This window comes from Salminus brasiliensis, chromosome 1, assembly GCF_030463535.1.
Source record: "Salminus brasiliensis chromosome 1, fSalBra1.hap2, whole genome shotgun sequence".
NCBI classification, from domain to species: domain Eukaryota; kingdom Metazoa; phylum Chordata; class Actinopteri; order Characiformes; family Bryconidae; genus Salminus; species Salminus brasiliensis.
Genome location: NC_132878.1, coordinates 36,599,022 through 36,614,792, shown reverse-complemented (window position 1 = coordinate 36,614,792; position 15,771 = coordinate 36,599,022). Strand labels below are relative to the sequence as shown.

At 43.5% G+C, this 15,771-nt stretch overlaps 1 protein-coding gene across 8 annotated transcripts in view; it reads left to right on the top strand.

Annotated features, from left to right (window-relative positions):
- Positions 1–15,771, top strand: part of myo6a (myosin VIa) — a 111,504-nt gene that overhangs the window by 20,432 nt on the left and 75,301 nt on the right. For all 8 annotated transcript variants that reach the window (XM_072678661.1, XM_072678658.1, XM_072678660.1 and 5 more), the window contains exons 2-9: positions 2,850–2,975; positions 8,758–8,827; positions 9,033–9,106; positions 10,652–10,781; positions 11,034–11,139; positions 11,604–11,659; positions 11,746–11,843; positions 12,286–12,450. In XM_072678661.1, the coding sequence (XP_072534762.1) occupies positions 2,859–2,975; positions 8,758–8,827; positions 9,033–9,106; positions 10,652–10,781; positions 11,034–11,139; positions 11,604–11,659; positions 11,746–11,843; positions 12,286–12,450 (816 nt within the window). In that variant the 5' untranslated portion in view covers positions 2,850–2,858. The remainder of the gene's footprint in view (positions 1–2,849; positions 2,976–8,757; positions 8,828–9,032; positions 9,107–10,651; positions 10,782–11,033; positions 11,140–11,603; positions 11,660–11,745; positions 11,844–12,285; positions 12,451–15,771) is intronic.

The following is a 15,771-nucleotide window of genomic DNA, read 5'->3' as shown; positions in this document are numbered from 1 at the left end:
GGCCAAATTACAGACCCAAAAGAGACTTCTTTGCATGTTGGATGTTTTTTTTAACATTGTATTTTGATGATGCCATATTTTCTTAGTAGCCCTACATAAAAATCTAACCTTTGCTTAAGTGTATGTTTATGTTTGTTTCATTTTGCTGCTTAATTAATACACTGCAGACTCCCACCAACTACCTCAGGGGGGTACTATATGACACTAGATGAAACAAACTTAACTTGCAATAAAAAGAAGCCTATCCTCATACGTTTGTTTAAATCTGTGGAAATCTTTTTCCTTGTCCATGTCCTAATAGACGCCTGTTCGTCGACCATGTCTGCTGAAATCAAGGATATTAATGGGTGCTGATATTGGATCATTAGTTCTGGATCAGAAACATGAATTAAGCTGCTTCCTTAGTTGTTGGATGGAGTGCCGTCACGCCGGAGAGCGCAGTTTCACAGCTGGGGGGGGCGGGGGGGGTTGATACCGCTCTAGCTGACGCTGCTGTTATTGGGCATGGTGACCATGTGTAGCTGCTCCAGAGCATCTCATTGTTTTGGTCAGTGCTTTTTGTATGGAGATGAACTTGGACAAGCTGTGTGTGTCTCAGCAGCAGGCACACGTCGAAGCTGCTGAATTCACAAATTAGATGTAATGTCTAGATGCTGCCAGACATATAGTGGACGTCCAAGCCAAGAACCGTCTAGTCAGGTCAGCTCCTTAGGCCAGCAGTTCCTGACCTGATCCTTGGTTTCTGTGTGTTCGGTTAGGTTAAGAGAGAGAGAAACATGGAGCCGCTGACCCACACTTAACAGCGTAAGCTTGATGGCGAGAGTGAATCAGTGAATCGGTTCCACAGCTCACTCAAGCGAGTCTCTGTTTCCTGTGGTCAGCAGAGTAATTGAGGTTCGTTTCTAGAACGGCTTCATTCTATTTTGGAGCTGTTTTGATGGGTTGTGTGCTTGTGGTTGGGTTTCGATGGACCAAGCGGTGGATGTGTTTTGACGACCGGCCTTGAGAGAGTTGTCCGGGTACAATATGAATAGCTGAAATGCAAGCCAAAAGGCCTTCGCTGGGAACTTCAGGGCAAACTGCGTACCTCGGAGGTGATGCTAATAGCTCTGCTGCTAGTGTCAGGGCAGGATGTGAGGGTGCGAGTGCTCAGTGGTGCTCAACAGTTGGTGAGTTCTGGTTCTTGCTGCTGCCATGCTTAGCTTTGGCCACGAGTTCTTTTGGTTCTGACACTACACCAGTGGAACACCACAGGTTTTAAACATTGATGAAAATCTACGTGATCAGTTATTTTCCTTGGTTCCAGTGGGATTTTAGGCATGTTTGTGTGGTTTAAGGTGCTGTGAACCTACACACAGACATATGTAATGTATGCCTTGGCCTAGTGCTTAATTGTTGTGTATACTCTGTAGCTCTGTATATGCTGTACAATGTGATTGTAACATCTTATAAAATACATTGACAACCCCTTGGGCTCAGCAGCTCATCTGGATCCTCTGTGATTATTTTTTACCCTATAGGTTTTGCAAAAGACCAACTTTACAGTAATTATCAATAAACAATAGCTGGTATTGTGCAGCTCTGCCAGTGCTGCTGCTGATGAAGATAATTTATCATTACATTCTTCTTCGTCATTCTCTTCTTTATCTCTCTTCTTCTTCATTCTATCTCTGTCTTCTTCCTCGTCTTCCTCTTCTATCTTTTTTCATCATTATCCTCTTTGTGTTCTTCCTCGTCTTCGCCTTCCTTTTCTGCCTCTTCATCTGTATCCTCTGTCTTCTTCCTCGTCTTCGCCTTCCTTTTCTGCCTCTTCATCTGTATCCTCTTTGTCTTCTTCCTCGTCTTCGCCTTTCTTTTTTGCCTCTTCATCATTATCCTCTGTCTTCTTCCTCGTCTTCGCCTTTCATTTCTACCTCTTCATCATTATCCTCTTTGTCTTCTTCCTCGTCTTCGCCTTTCATTTCTGCCTCTTCATCATTATCCTTTGTCTTCTTCCTCGTCTTCGCCTTTCATTTCTGCCTCTTCATCATTATCCTTTGTCTTCTTCCTCGTCTTCGCCTTCCTATTCTGCCTCTTCATCATTATCCTCTTTGTCTTCTTCCTCGTCATCTTCTTCCTTTTCTGCCTCTTCATCTGTATCCTCTTTGTCTTCTTCCTCGTCTTCGTCTTCCTTTTCTGCCTCTTCATCATTATCCTCTTTGTCTTCTTCCTCGTCTTCGTCTTCCTTTTCTGCCTCTTCATCATTATCCTCTTTGTCTTCTTCCTCGTCTTCGTCTTCCTTTTCTGCCTCTTCATCTTTATCCTCTTTGTCTTCTTCCTCGTCTTCGTCTTCCTTTTCTGCCTCTTCATCTTTATCCTCTTTGTCTTCTTCCTCGTCTTCGTCTTCCTTTTCTGCCTCTTCATCTTTATCCTCTTTGTCTTCTTCCTCGTCTTCGTCTTCCTTTTCTGCCTCTTCATCTGTATCCTCTTTGTCTTCTTCCTCGTCTTCTTCTTCCTTTTCTGCCTCTTCATCTTTATCCTCTTTGTCTTCTTCCTCGTCTTCTTCTTTCTCTTCTATCTTTTTTTTATCATTATCTTCTTTGTCTTCTTCCTCGTCTTTGTCTTTCTCCTCTTTTATCTTTTATCTTTTATCTTTTTTGTCTTTATCTTCTGCCTTTCCTCATTTTCGTCCTTCTCTTCTGGCTTCTTTCTTGCCTTCTTCTTCCTCTTCAATCTCTCATCTTTATAATCCATGTCTTTGTTCTGTTCTCTGTCGTCTTTCTCTGTATCTTCTCGATCTATTATCATTAGAAGAGTTACTATTACATTTCTTATTGTCTGATGATCTTTGTGCTGTCTCTCGTTTGCAGTGTGGTGAGATGGAGGATGGAAAACCAGTTTGGGCGCCCCACCCTACAGATGGGTTCCAGCTGGGCACCATCGTGGACATTGGAGCAGACAGCCTGACCATCGAGCCCCTAAAGGAGAGAGGAAAGGTGAGCTGACCTTTCTGCTTTATCTTCTGCATCAGATAATCTCATTAACAGACATTCGAGCCCACTGAGACTATCAGAAGAATAAAATCATCTTTTATTTGTATAAAATATGTTTTTGCTTTGGATAGACATGACTCTCTTATCTGTGCTCGGCTGGCTGCAGACCCCCAAACCCGATCCCAGACTAAAAAAACCTGTCCACACAATACATATTACGATGCACATTTATCAAATTGAGTTTAATTTGAGTTCTCTACATCTCTGCTAACATCCTGCTTTTTGCTGTAGCTGTACAGAACATGACCTAAAGAGTGAGAGCAAGCATTTTGTGGGTATCTGAAACAGCATCATCCTTCAGAATCTCTCTGCACACAGCTGCATTCACAGAACCGGCCAGGGCTTTATTAGTGTCTGAGTGGTACCAGCTGCTTTTTGTGCAAGAAAGAGTGGTGTGTGTGTGTGTGTGTGTGTGTGTGTGTGTGTGTGTGTGTGTGTGTGTGTGTGTGTGTGTGTGTGTGTGTGTGTGCACGCACGCACGCAAGTGTGAAAGAGGGAGCGAGAGAGTACTACCTCACATCTGCCCTCATGTGATGTTTGAAGAATGTGCTTGGAGTAGCTAGCTCTGAGGATTGCCACAATGTGAGTTGTGAGTTTTCACCAGCAAAGTGTGTGAGCGGCAATAGACGACAGGCCCCCTGAAAGAGAGTGAGATGTAGAAAAAAAGAGGGCAGAGGGAAAGAGAGAGTTAAAGGGAAAACTGAGAGAAAATAACCCATGACACCACGTCACCCTGTTTTGAATGGCGGAGCCTGTGCCAAGAGCATTGAGTAAGGGAGCAGCGTCTCTGCCTCAGAGCTATCCTGGCAAAGAGGGGAGGCCTGATTCAAAGGGTTATGTCACCCACACACACACACACACACATACACACTTGTTTTTACATTGATGGGGTCATATATACACATCATTGCTGATCTTCAAGCAGCAACTTTATGGAAGTCAGTGTAGAAAGATTTTGTTGCAAGTCATTGTGGAGCATTTGCATTGGTCCATGCATCATGACATTTTGACCCGACGTGTGAAAAAAGCTGCCAGGTGCTGCGATGCTGTCCTGCTCTGGATCCTCACACTGATTGATACACAGCACTCTAGATACTAGGCTGTTTAACCTGCATGGACTTTCACATTAGCACTGAGCATGTGTTAATGTGTCCTATACTCACTTACATTCCCATAACTCACGGCCTGCTGTCACATTAGCCATAGCTCTTCATTATCTCGCTCTTCCTGTCCAGTTCTTCTACTTCTTCTGTTATTTGCTGGGCTATCTGGTGTCAACCAGAGGAGGATGCTTTGTCCTTTTGACTCTTGGATCCTTGGAGCTCTTAAGAGGAGGTGTAATTGAACTCGGTCTCCTCAGTGGTGGAAATGTCTTAACTCTATAAGTGTACAGCCACACACACTTATGCCATTGGTCCTCTTATGTAGTCAGGCTCCACTAGTCTTCGTGAACACGAGGTCTGCATCTACATTATGTGTTAAAGCAGCCCAGGCTTCTTCGGATCTGCTCCCCACGCAGCTGCCTGGAGTGTGGAATGCATAAGGAATGCCCTCCTCTGGCATTCCGCCTGCTCTGAGGTCCTGATGGAGCGGACGCAGGGCCTCAGAGCCAGCAGGGGCTCCCTGCTAATGCAACACTGCATTTGACAGTGTCTGACCCATGCGGTCAAAGGTCACCTGACATCTGTGCCACACATTGTGTTTTTTTGGAGTCTATCAGTAAAAATGTGTTTCTGAAGTTTGCTTTTTTTTGTTTTGCGCTGCAGCTATGAGGCTTGTATTTTTTTAGATAGTCTGCATGTGTTTATATGTTCAGTTCGGGTTGCTTGGTGCGGACCTCAGCAAAAAATTATATGACGTTGGGTTTTGGTCCTGTCTCGGGGGTTCAGGCGTCAGGATGGCTGCTTAGATGGGTAGAGCTGGACGATATGGAAAAATATTGATATCACAATATTTAAACAGCGTCATAATTTTTTATAACTGCCACCAAATACTCTCCTATACTAAGTACTGTGATTTTTACATAAATATGCTGCACTCCTTTTGAAATAAATAAGACTGATTACACACCTTAGGTGCACTAATTAAATCATATTGTTTACTCCTATCACGATACGATAAAATATTGTCATATTGCCCAGCTCTATGTGTAGTGTGTACTAGGGTGAGTGTAGAGTCCAGTTGTAGAGTAGAGGTTCTCTGTGACTGGTTAGCAACATTTAGCCTTGCAGTTCCAGCAGTGGCCACTGCAGATCAGGATCATGTGGCATGTACTACCACATCAAAGCTTCAGTGTCTCATAAGTTGGGGCTTGTGTGTGTGTGTGTGTGTGTGTGTGTGTGTGTGTGTGTGTGTGTGTGTGTGTGTGTGTGTGTGTGTGTGTGCGCGTGTGTGCGTGTGTGCGTGTGAGTTGTGTTTTTTCAGTGAGAGACGCCTGAAAGCAATCTGTGACCTCACACAGTTTAGTACAATGGTATTGATTTCAAACCGCTCTGTTCTCACAAGCGCCATCCTGCAGCCTTCACTTCCTTCCTTTCTTTCATCTTTGAAATGTTTATTTCTAAAACTACACACTCCTCAACGTGATAAAGTGCATGTCGTGATGGGCAGACACTCACAAGTAGCCTATGCTACTGAAGAAACAGAGAAGAAACAGGAGTCAGGAGTCATTGAACCACCTTCTCTTGCTCCACGGTCCAGCTCTGACAGTTCTGGGGCCATTTTTAACGGTGGACAGGTGTTAGTATGGACACTCTTGAGTTAGTTTGCTGCAGAGGGTGATGCGCTATGTGTTGAGACATGTTCCCCCCTTTAACGTTCATTTAACATTTCTGTGACTTGTGCCACCTCTTGTGCCTTCAGTTTTCTGAGCTTTTGCACGTGGATGGTCCTTAGGCACCAAACATCCTGTTGCCGATTCATGGTTCAGAGATTCAGCGGTTCAATTTGGCTCTTGTCAAAGTTGCTCGGATCTTCACATCTTCTGATTTCTCCTGCATCCAACACCCAGACTATGAGAACTGACTTTAGTCACTGTCCATCATAGATCCCAGACCTTCACATTTAACACAGGGTAGTCAAATGCATCTCCGGGTAATCAGACTGAAATCATATTTCATATTCATATTCTGCGTGGGACAGAATATCCAAAAGTCGCTCGTAACACAGCAACCTGCGGTTTATTCGTTCATTCGTTTTTTCCTGTGCTTTGCTTTTTTTTTGGGGGGGAGGGTGTACAGGGAGGGGTTTTGGAGAGACTGTGTTCACTGGGTTTGAGGGATTGGGTTTGAATCTGTTTTAAATGAGTCTTGGGTGTGTTTACACTTGCGTTTATGTGGCTTGACCTTATCCAGATATAATCCTGATACTCAAGACTCACAATATGACGAGATGTAAACGGGGTCATTCACTTTATTTGTGAGTAGTAATGCTTTGTTTCATTGGTATGGAAAACAGAGAGAGAAGTTCCAGAAAACAACGAGAAAATTGCGTTTATATTGACAGAGAAGAGGTCACTCATTCACCCCATATCTCAGTGAACCCAACCTTCTGACCACCGGGTTATACTCTATTATAGTGAATTTTAGTTTCACTCCCTCTGCTGATTTTCTGATCATCTAGGATGGGTTCGATTGTTGCCAGACAAGGGCATTTGCTAAAAAAATTGCTCTCTGTTGAGCTCCCCCAACAACATAGGCTAGAGTGTTTAGTGCCTGGAGCAGACATGGCATTTGATTGTGCACTTCGTGACCCCATAGACACAAACCATTCACATCACTGCCCTGGTTGCACTGCATCGAATGAGCAGCTTGCCTAGGTATATCCTTGAAGGAGTCAACTTCAAAACCCGATTCAGAGGCCCATGGTCTGGGAAGTGGCACTGTACTGTTTGATACTCTGTATTTAGGATGGCTGGCTCAAACACCACAGAATTGTAGTCCTGACTACTGATACCCATGAATGCTACAAATACCAACAAAGCAAATGTGTTCAGTAAATCTGTGCCCCGCTCTCCCCTACATTCCTATTTCCAGGAAAACTGCATCCAGGAAATGATTTCAAAAAGGATGTCGGATGTCAAGGAGTTCCGACTTTAGGATACTTCCTGTAGTGATAACAAAGCCACCAAAACACAGCAGCTGTTCCTCCTTGGACTCTCCGGGCCACACTGAGAATCAATAGTGGCTGCTGACTGAAGCTCTAAATCAACCCTCTATGGCATTCTCTCTACGTCTATTTCTCTCTCTTGCTCACACACACAGCCTCAAACCCAGCACTTAAACCTGCACAGATTACAGTGAGCTGGGAATCAAGGACTTACCCGTCAGGACAGTGCAGTCAGGACCAACTTTATACTCCGTCATATTATATTCCACATAGGGAATTCAGCTGGTCATTGGTGCTTTACACAAAGGCATGACCATGCTGCAAAGCAGAGCAGCACACCACCACACACCACTGCACATATTCAGCCTTCCAGTGTAGGCGGGCTGCTGAAATTCTACAGCTCTTACAGTGTGATCATTAATACACTGATGAGGGAAGGACTGGTGGAACGTAGTGGCTTTAAATCTGCAGTGCAGAATTAGTTTCTCCTGTTTGACATTTCACAAAGAGGCAGAATCCATGCTTGCCTAGAGCCGAGTCAGTATGGAGCTAAGTCAGCAATAGGGGGCTGATTTAGGCCTTTCCAGGACATATGTAGAACGGTATATGTACCTATGTGTAAGTACTGCTGTATATACAGTATCATAATGTCCCAGTCATGTTTGGGACATATTACATGTAGTTACTTACCTACATGTGTACCTACAGTATGTGAGTATACATGTCTCTCTCATCGTCTCTATCACTATGTCTAGCTCATTGTCTCTCTCCTTCTGTCTCTCTCATTGTCTCACTCCCATTGTCTCTAAATCTCTGTCTCTCTCATTGTCTATTTCCCTCTGCCTCTCTGTCTCTCTCTAATGTCTTACTCTGTTTCTCTGTCTCATGGTCTCTCTCTCTCTCTGTCTGTCTTTCTCTCTCTCTCTGTCTGTCTTTCTCTCTCTCTCTGTCTGTCTTACTCTTTTTTTCCATTGTCTTTATCACTCTCTATCACTCTCCATCACTCGTCAGTCTCTGTATCTCATGGACTCTCTCATTCTCTCTTCTCTCTTTGTCTCTCTTACTCTGTCTCTCTCTTTCTCTCTCATCGTCTCTTTATCTCTTTCATTATCTTTCTCTGTCTCTCTGTTTTTGTCTTCCTTGTCTCGGTTTCTCACATTTCTCACTTACTCTGTGTCTGGTTTGGTCTCTCTCCCTTTTGCACTCTCTGTCTCACTTTCTCTTGCAATCTCTTACTTTTTCTTGTGCACACTCATGCTTTCTCTCTCTCTCTCTCTGTTTCTGTCTTATATGCAAAGCTAATTATAAGTGTGTGTGCATGCATGTGTGTGCATGGTAGCTTTAGCAGGCATTGTTCAGGTCCTGTTACACAACATGCCTTTTCTGCAAACACACACACAGATGCACACACATACACATACATCCACACCTCCCTGATTGTTCAAAAATGCTGACTTTAATGTCATTTCTCATAACATCAAGAACACACATGTACACATATACACACACACACACACACACACTAAAGAATGTAATGAAGGCTTAATGTCACTGTGAAGCTAGTGTGAAGTCAGTGTGTGCAGGGCCTGCTGACACTGCAGTGTTTTCTATGTTGCAGACGTTTCTTGCTCCTGTTAACCAAGTGTTCCCAGCTGAGGATGATGTCAACAAACATGTGGAGGACAACTGTGAGTGATCCAGCACTGCTGCTTTACATAAAATCCACTAAGGCCTTGTTATTTAAAAAAGAAATGTATAGCCTAGTCTAGAACCGACAGCACATTTCCACTGAAATCGCCTCAGTGGAGCAGTTTTTCCCACAAACATTAAAATGTCCTAATATAGTTTTGGGTTAAAGAGTGGACCTGCAGGTTCTTTATGTTTCTATTGCAGGCTCGCTGATGTACCTGAATGAAGCCACTCTCCTAAACAACATCCGCGTGCGCTACAGTAAAGACAAAATCTATGTGAGTATTTAAAGCAGCGGTATGTAGAATTTCTTACCCTAAAATAACAGCCTCAGAACATTCATTCTCCACTGACCTGTAATATCGAGAATAGGGCCTCTATCGCTGTTACGGGCTTCTGCACGGCATGTAACTTTGGAGAAGTTACGCTACATAGCAGGTCATATCTGTGTACAATTCTGTAATATTGCTAAACCGCCCCAGTCCACATGCTTTTTTCACTTGCAGCAATAGTTCCCGATCTCTCAGCTTGTCCAGAAATGCATGCATAAAGCATGTCCTGGATGCGGTGGCTCCAAGCGTGAATTCCACTTCCCGACTGTAGGGGGAGCTCAGGGGGAAAAAAAGGCAATTTTCATAAGCATAATGCTGCATTAAAAAGTCTGCTGGGAACATGCAGGAGAAATTCATCGTCTCTCTGCGTAGGCAGCCTGTGGGCTGAGTAGATTTCACTGCGGAAGGCAGAAGACGGCTCTGCCTGAGGCTTTGATACAGTAAAGCCCAGGAGAGCACTATAATGCTTTCTTTCAAAGTCCCACACCCCTCTTTCTTCATGCTGCAGTCCTCTGTTATTTGTTGTCTGCTTTGCTTTGATGGTCGCCTTTGTCTCTCATTTTCTAGGATGCTTGTCCAGCTTTTTCAGCACCATTCATCCACTGTCCCCCTGGTGTATCTGGTGCTGGTGTTTTTACTTATTACAAGTTGCCTTAACTGTTGGCTGTTGGGGGCTGAAAAATTAAGCAGTTAGAGAAAAGAAATTAGCGTTATAGTCTTTCCATCTCAGTAGAATCGACACCATATGATGATTATTTCAAACAAATAACCCCATATTAAATAAATAGCCTATGTACACCCCCCTCTTCATTGATTCAGCTGTTTCTGATATGATCTTACCACCACTTAGCTTTTATGAAGAGCAAAATTCAGCAGATGCCATTCAGATGCCATCTGGTGGCCACATTGAGCCACTGCAGCCCTTTTACACTTTCATTTACTTTTAAAGGGACATTTAGATCCCCCCACATTTAGATCCCCCGCATTTTAATGAGCAGAATTAAACAGGCCGTTTCATTTACAGTGCCTTTGAGTACATTTAAACATCCTATTTTCCCAGGATATGACCTGGGAAACAAGTCTATTAGACAATCTGGACGAAATTAGCTCCCAGCCAGCGAATGCTTGCCTCTCAATCACAGAGGCAAAACCGTACCCTAGGATTATTTGAATAAACATGCGGCCAGTGATGTACTATTTGGAGCCTTTTTTCCAGTGTGCAACAGAAATAAACACCGTAGTAGCAGGGAGGAGACTACCTGAAGCACTGCTCAAAATAGCTTGGTAACAGAGCTATCAAATGTGTCAGTAGAGATCAACATGTGGAATGAAATGAAGACTGGATTACAACCTTTATGTGCAGTTTCAAGGGGGCAAAATTAATTAGACAGTTGAATATTGTCTGTTTCTATTACACTTATTGTCCATTTCTGTACTCCGCTTCCTTACTAAGCCTGGGCCTAACTCCATTGTCTCCATTTGTTCCTGTAGACGTATGTGGCCAATATACTGATAGCAGTGAACCCCTACGATGACATCCCCAAGCTCTACTCCTCCGACACCATCAAGCAGTACCGGGGCCGCTCACTGGGCACACTCCCACCCCACGTCTATGCAATCGGTGAGCGACAAAGACTACAGCCCCTGAGCTCAGTTTAAAGCGTTTAAAGAGGATTCCGTCTGTTTTTCATAAACAAACCTTCATACATAAATAGCTAAGAGTGGTTTGATTCTTTCTGTTTTCTCTGTTGAGTTGTTCCAATTAAACGTGGCTTAATTAGCCCTCACAACACTGAGAGTGCCGTTGAGAGTGCTGAGAGCACTGTGGAGAGTGTGAATGTGGAGTAGCTGACAGCCTGTGTCTTTCTGCTAGCCGATAAGGCCTATCGCGACATGAAGGTACTTAAGATGAGTCAGTCCATTATCGTCTCTGGGGAATCAGGGGCGGGGAAGACCGAAAACACCAAGTTCGTACTGCGGTAAGGACACGATTCTACCTTTACTACAATCTAATCAAATCAGTGATTTCAAGGGGAAAAAAATCTAATTGACAAGAAATGAACAGCCTACAACCCATGAAATCAACTGTGATGCAAACTGCAAACTTTTTCATCAAACTTGTCTTAAAACCTAGTCAAATTGACTAAGAATATCAAATATAAAATATAAACATCCATTACTTGTTAGCTTCATTAGCTACATTAGCTTTGTGGTGCTTGGCAGAATGCAGTAAGCAAACGTAGGATATAAGCCATGCCCTGGCTGAGTGGCTGCATTTGGAATAAAGGGGAAGGCTGTGTAATTGAAATGTAATTAATTAGACATCGACAACGAGAGAGAAATATCACAGTGGATCCTTTTTAGACAGCATTTGAGAAGGTTACACTGACCGTTATTGATCATGTCCTTGATTTTTTTGTCTTTTCTTTTTTTTCCGCCCTAGATATTTAACCACCTCCTATGGGACTGGTCAGGACATTGATGAAAGGATAGTTGAAGGTATGTGTGTGCTCGAAATGCTATTGGCTTACCACACAGACTCGTTACAGACAGATTACATTTGACCTTTCTTTCGGATTTTGCAGCGAATCCCCTGCTGGAGGCATTCGGGAACGCTAAAACTGTCCGGAACAACAACAGCAGCCGCTTTGGCAAGTTTGTGGAGATTCACTTTAACACAAAGGTCAGTGTGTCCTCCTTGCTGTGACTGGGGTTTGGCCAAGTGTAGAGCGCTGTTGCAAGCTCTTAATACGTTTTTCCTTCAGTATGTTTGAAAACACACAGCCACTGTTACTGTCTGTGTAATGTTTGCAACAATCTGTTGTCCTCTTCAGTTTGAGGTCCACTTAGGGATCTCATTGGGGGTCACACATTCCAATAGTCTGGGATCATATATACATTGAGAAATTTCTAAAACTAAGCAAGTTAATTTACTGCGTACAGAACAAACAGGCAGTGCGAGACATAGTCATAATTATATATTAGACTATACAAATGAGGTCTACGCGTTTGCATGCTTGCTTTTTTAACCCACATTGCTGTCTCTAGGATTGTTTTGCCATGTACATGGGGACTGTGTGTGTGTATGTGTGTGTTAAAGTGTCTGTTATCACTGTGGTGTCCAGAATGCAGTGGTAGGGGGGTTCGTGTCTCATTACCTGCTGGAGAAATCGCGGATCTGCAGGCAGAGCCAGGAGGAGAGGAACTATCATATCTTCTACAGACTGTGTGCAGGAGCTACTGAAGACATCCGGGAAAAATTCCACCTCACCTCTCCAGACTCCTTCAGGGTGAGTGCACAGATCAACTGTCAGGTCTTCAGATATGACTGTCATAACTTATATAATGTGATTATTAAAATGTAATATAATAGGTAATATGCAGCTAATTGCTTACTTATATTTACTGTCAGTCTATGTTCGGTATGGGAACATTTTTGACTGTCAAAAATATAAAGTTATTTAATTTCAGAAGACAAGACCACAGATTATACATTTAATACATTATACACTATATTATTATTATTTATTAATTAATACACTATATTGCCAAAAGTATTCGCTTGCTTGCCTTTGCACGCATATGAACTCGAGTGACATCCCATTCTTAATCCATAGGGTTTAATATGTCAGGCCACCCACAAGGTTTATGAGTGTTTATGGGAATTTTTGACCATTCTTCCAGAAGCGCATTTGTGAGGTCAGACACTGTTGGACGAGAAGGCCTGGCTCACAGTCTCCACTCTAATTCATCCCAAAGGTGTTCTATTGAGTTAAGGTGCAGGCCTCGCACATCCATGTCTTTATGGTCCTTGCTTTGTGCACAGGTGCGCAGTCATGTTGGAACAGGAAGGGGCCGCCCCCAAACTGTTGGGAGTTTGGAGCATGAAATTGACCAAAATCTCTTAATGCTGAAGCTGGAACTAAGGGGCCGAACCCAACTCCTGAAAAACAAGCCCACACCATAATCCCCCCTCCACCAAACTTTACACTTGGCACGATGCAGTCAGACAAGTACTGTTCTCCTGGCAACCGCCAAACCCAGACTCGTCCATCGGATTGCCAGACGTAGAAGCGTGATTCGTTACTTCAGTGAACACGTCTCCACTGCTCTGTCCAGTGGCAGCGTGCTTTATACCACTGCACCCGACGCTTTGCATTGCGAGTGGTGATGTAAGGCTTGGATACAGCTGCTCGGCCATGGAAACCAAACCCATTCCCACTGTTCTTGAGCTAATCTGAAGGCCACATGAAGTTGAGGTCTGCAGTGACTGACTCTGGCATATATATAACATAAATGGGGGATTCATTCAGCAGGTGCAAAGCCATTAGAGCATCTCTAGGCATCTCACAATGTAATTCAATTAGGATTCAGAGGGATATGATGCAATTATTTATTTATTTCTTAAAATAAAATTGATTCTTAATCACTGAATATGGACGCAAATCCACCTAATAAAAGTTTTGCTAAAGATTGGTGGAAGCTTGGACATGGCTTCCTTAATGGCCTCTGGATAGCTGTAATGAAAAATGGCAGGCTGTAGTTGCTGCCAACCAGACTCAAAGTGCATCCATAGGCTAGCTTTTATTTGCAAAGGATGATGGTCAGATTTCCATTTATTTTGTGTTTCTATCCATCATCTACCCCCCCATCCCTAATAAGGACCCTGTTTCACTGCATGAATGCAAACTTACAAAAATAATGTTTATTATTGATTATTGTTAGAAACCAAGACAGCAGGCTAACCCAAGGTTTCAGGTTAAAATTCATGTTAGGGTTTTCAGGAAAATCAGTAAGCCTTTTGCAAACAGCTCAGCTAGCATGTGAAGGCTGTCCAACTTTGGTTCTGGAGAGTTAACAGTAATTTACTGCTGAATAAGGTGAGCGGGGAAATCGCCAAACTGCTGAACTGTGGCCCACAGCAGGATGGGAGCTTGTTGCCCCTGTGCCTCCTAACCAATTATTTTGCGAAAAAAAGAACATTTTAGTTTGCCGTAAATCAGCATTGTTGGATGCAGCAGATAAATAGCATTATGCAAATCGACATTTTAGTCTTTGAATTCCAGAGTTCTTTTCAAAGTAGTTTATAACTTGGGTTCCCCGAGGGCCAACAGCGCACCTCCTCTAGATTCAGCTCTTTGAATGCTTAAAAAGCTTCGTAATTATCTGGTGAATTGAATCTGAACAAACATAATGTGTAATGTCCCAGGACTGAGAGCTGAGAGAGTGTGAGAAATGCAGCTGTAATGGCTTTGTAATGAATGCACACCTGCATGCGCCCTTTTTTTTTTTTTTTTTTGTGGGACTGTTTCTGGCCTGTCCACTAGATGGCAGAATAATCCACAACTAGAAAACCTTCCGCATGGTTCTGTTTTCCAGTTTTAACCAGTAGTCGGGGTTGAACTGGGGTCGACGACTTCTGTCCGCCCACAGACCTCGAAACCAAAGCTCTTGCCCTCTGATTTTGCTCCTTGTTTACTAGGGGTTCACTTCAAAGGGATTTTACAGTCTGTGTATGTAGCATTAACATCTCTTTCTTCTCCGGGATCCTTGGGGTCTTGCAGAAGACCTTGAGCATTCCCAGTGCTGCAGACTGCTTTCATTTTAACCTTTCAGCTCATTCCTGATTTCCTTAAACTTTCAGTTCCTCTGAACTTTGATGTGCTTTGTTCAAGCAACAAGGCTGAAATTGAGCTGAAGGGTTGCGATATCATAGCCCCGTCGCGATAATCCGCGTAGCTCCGAGTGCCTGGCATGGAGATAGGAATCTTTTGAAGTGAAACGGGTGAGGGGCACTTGACAGTAGGCCCTAAAGGAAATGGGGGGGGGATTAGTCGAGCTCAGTGTGTGGATCTACCACTAAGGCGGCATAATGTGCGCTTAAGCCCTACTCACCTATTCAGGGGAGCATATAAACATTTGTATACTCGTGTGCACAAATTGCGCAGGTTGCCATTGTGAAGTCGTCTCATGCACGATTTGACAGCTGCTTTGGTCGGTTTCTGACCACAGGACTACTGGTAACCGGATATTGTGGTCACGTGTGCATAGCTGCTGTGTACCCTTTTCCTACGCACAGACTAGTCTGTGGCAACAAAGCATGGTGAGATGCACTGTATGTTGTATGGTGGTCCTCCCATACCAATCGATATCATTTCTGAGACTTGTACCACTGTAGCCTTTCTGTCAGACTGCCTGGCTGTCCATCATGGAACCTTTTAAGACTTGCACTCTCTTTTGCTCTTCATTAGCGTTGACAGTGGAGCAATCCATGCAATGCAGGGACCACAGTGCTGACCCCTTATGTCCTGTATAGGGCTATAAAACTATATGATGCATTTTAACCTTTTGAAGCTATTCTGGAAACCCTTTAACCAGGAAAAGAACTGTTTAAGTATCCACATGCTAGTTATCCTGGTTCTGTATAGAAAAGATGAGGGCATCCTTGAGGTAACCCACATTGTGCAGGGAGCTACTGTAAGGAGGCGCCACAATAAAGTCGGCTAATGAAGCGACCAGTCTGTGTGTGCTTTTCCAGACCATGAATAACCTATAAACTAGTAGAGGTTGCTCAGACTCATGTAGTGGAAGATGGTCTTCTAAAACTTCTA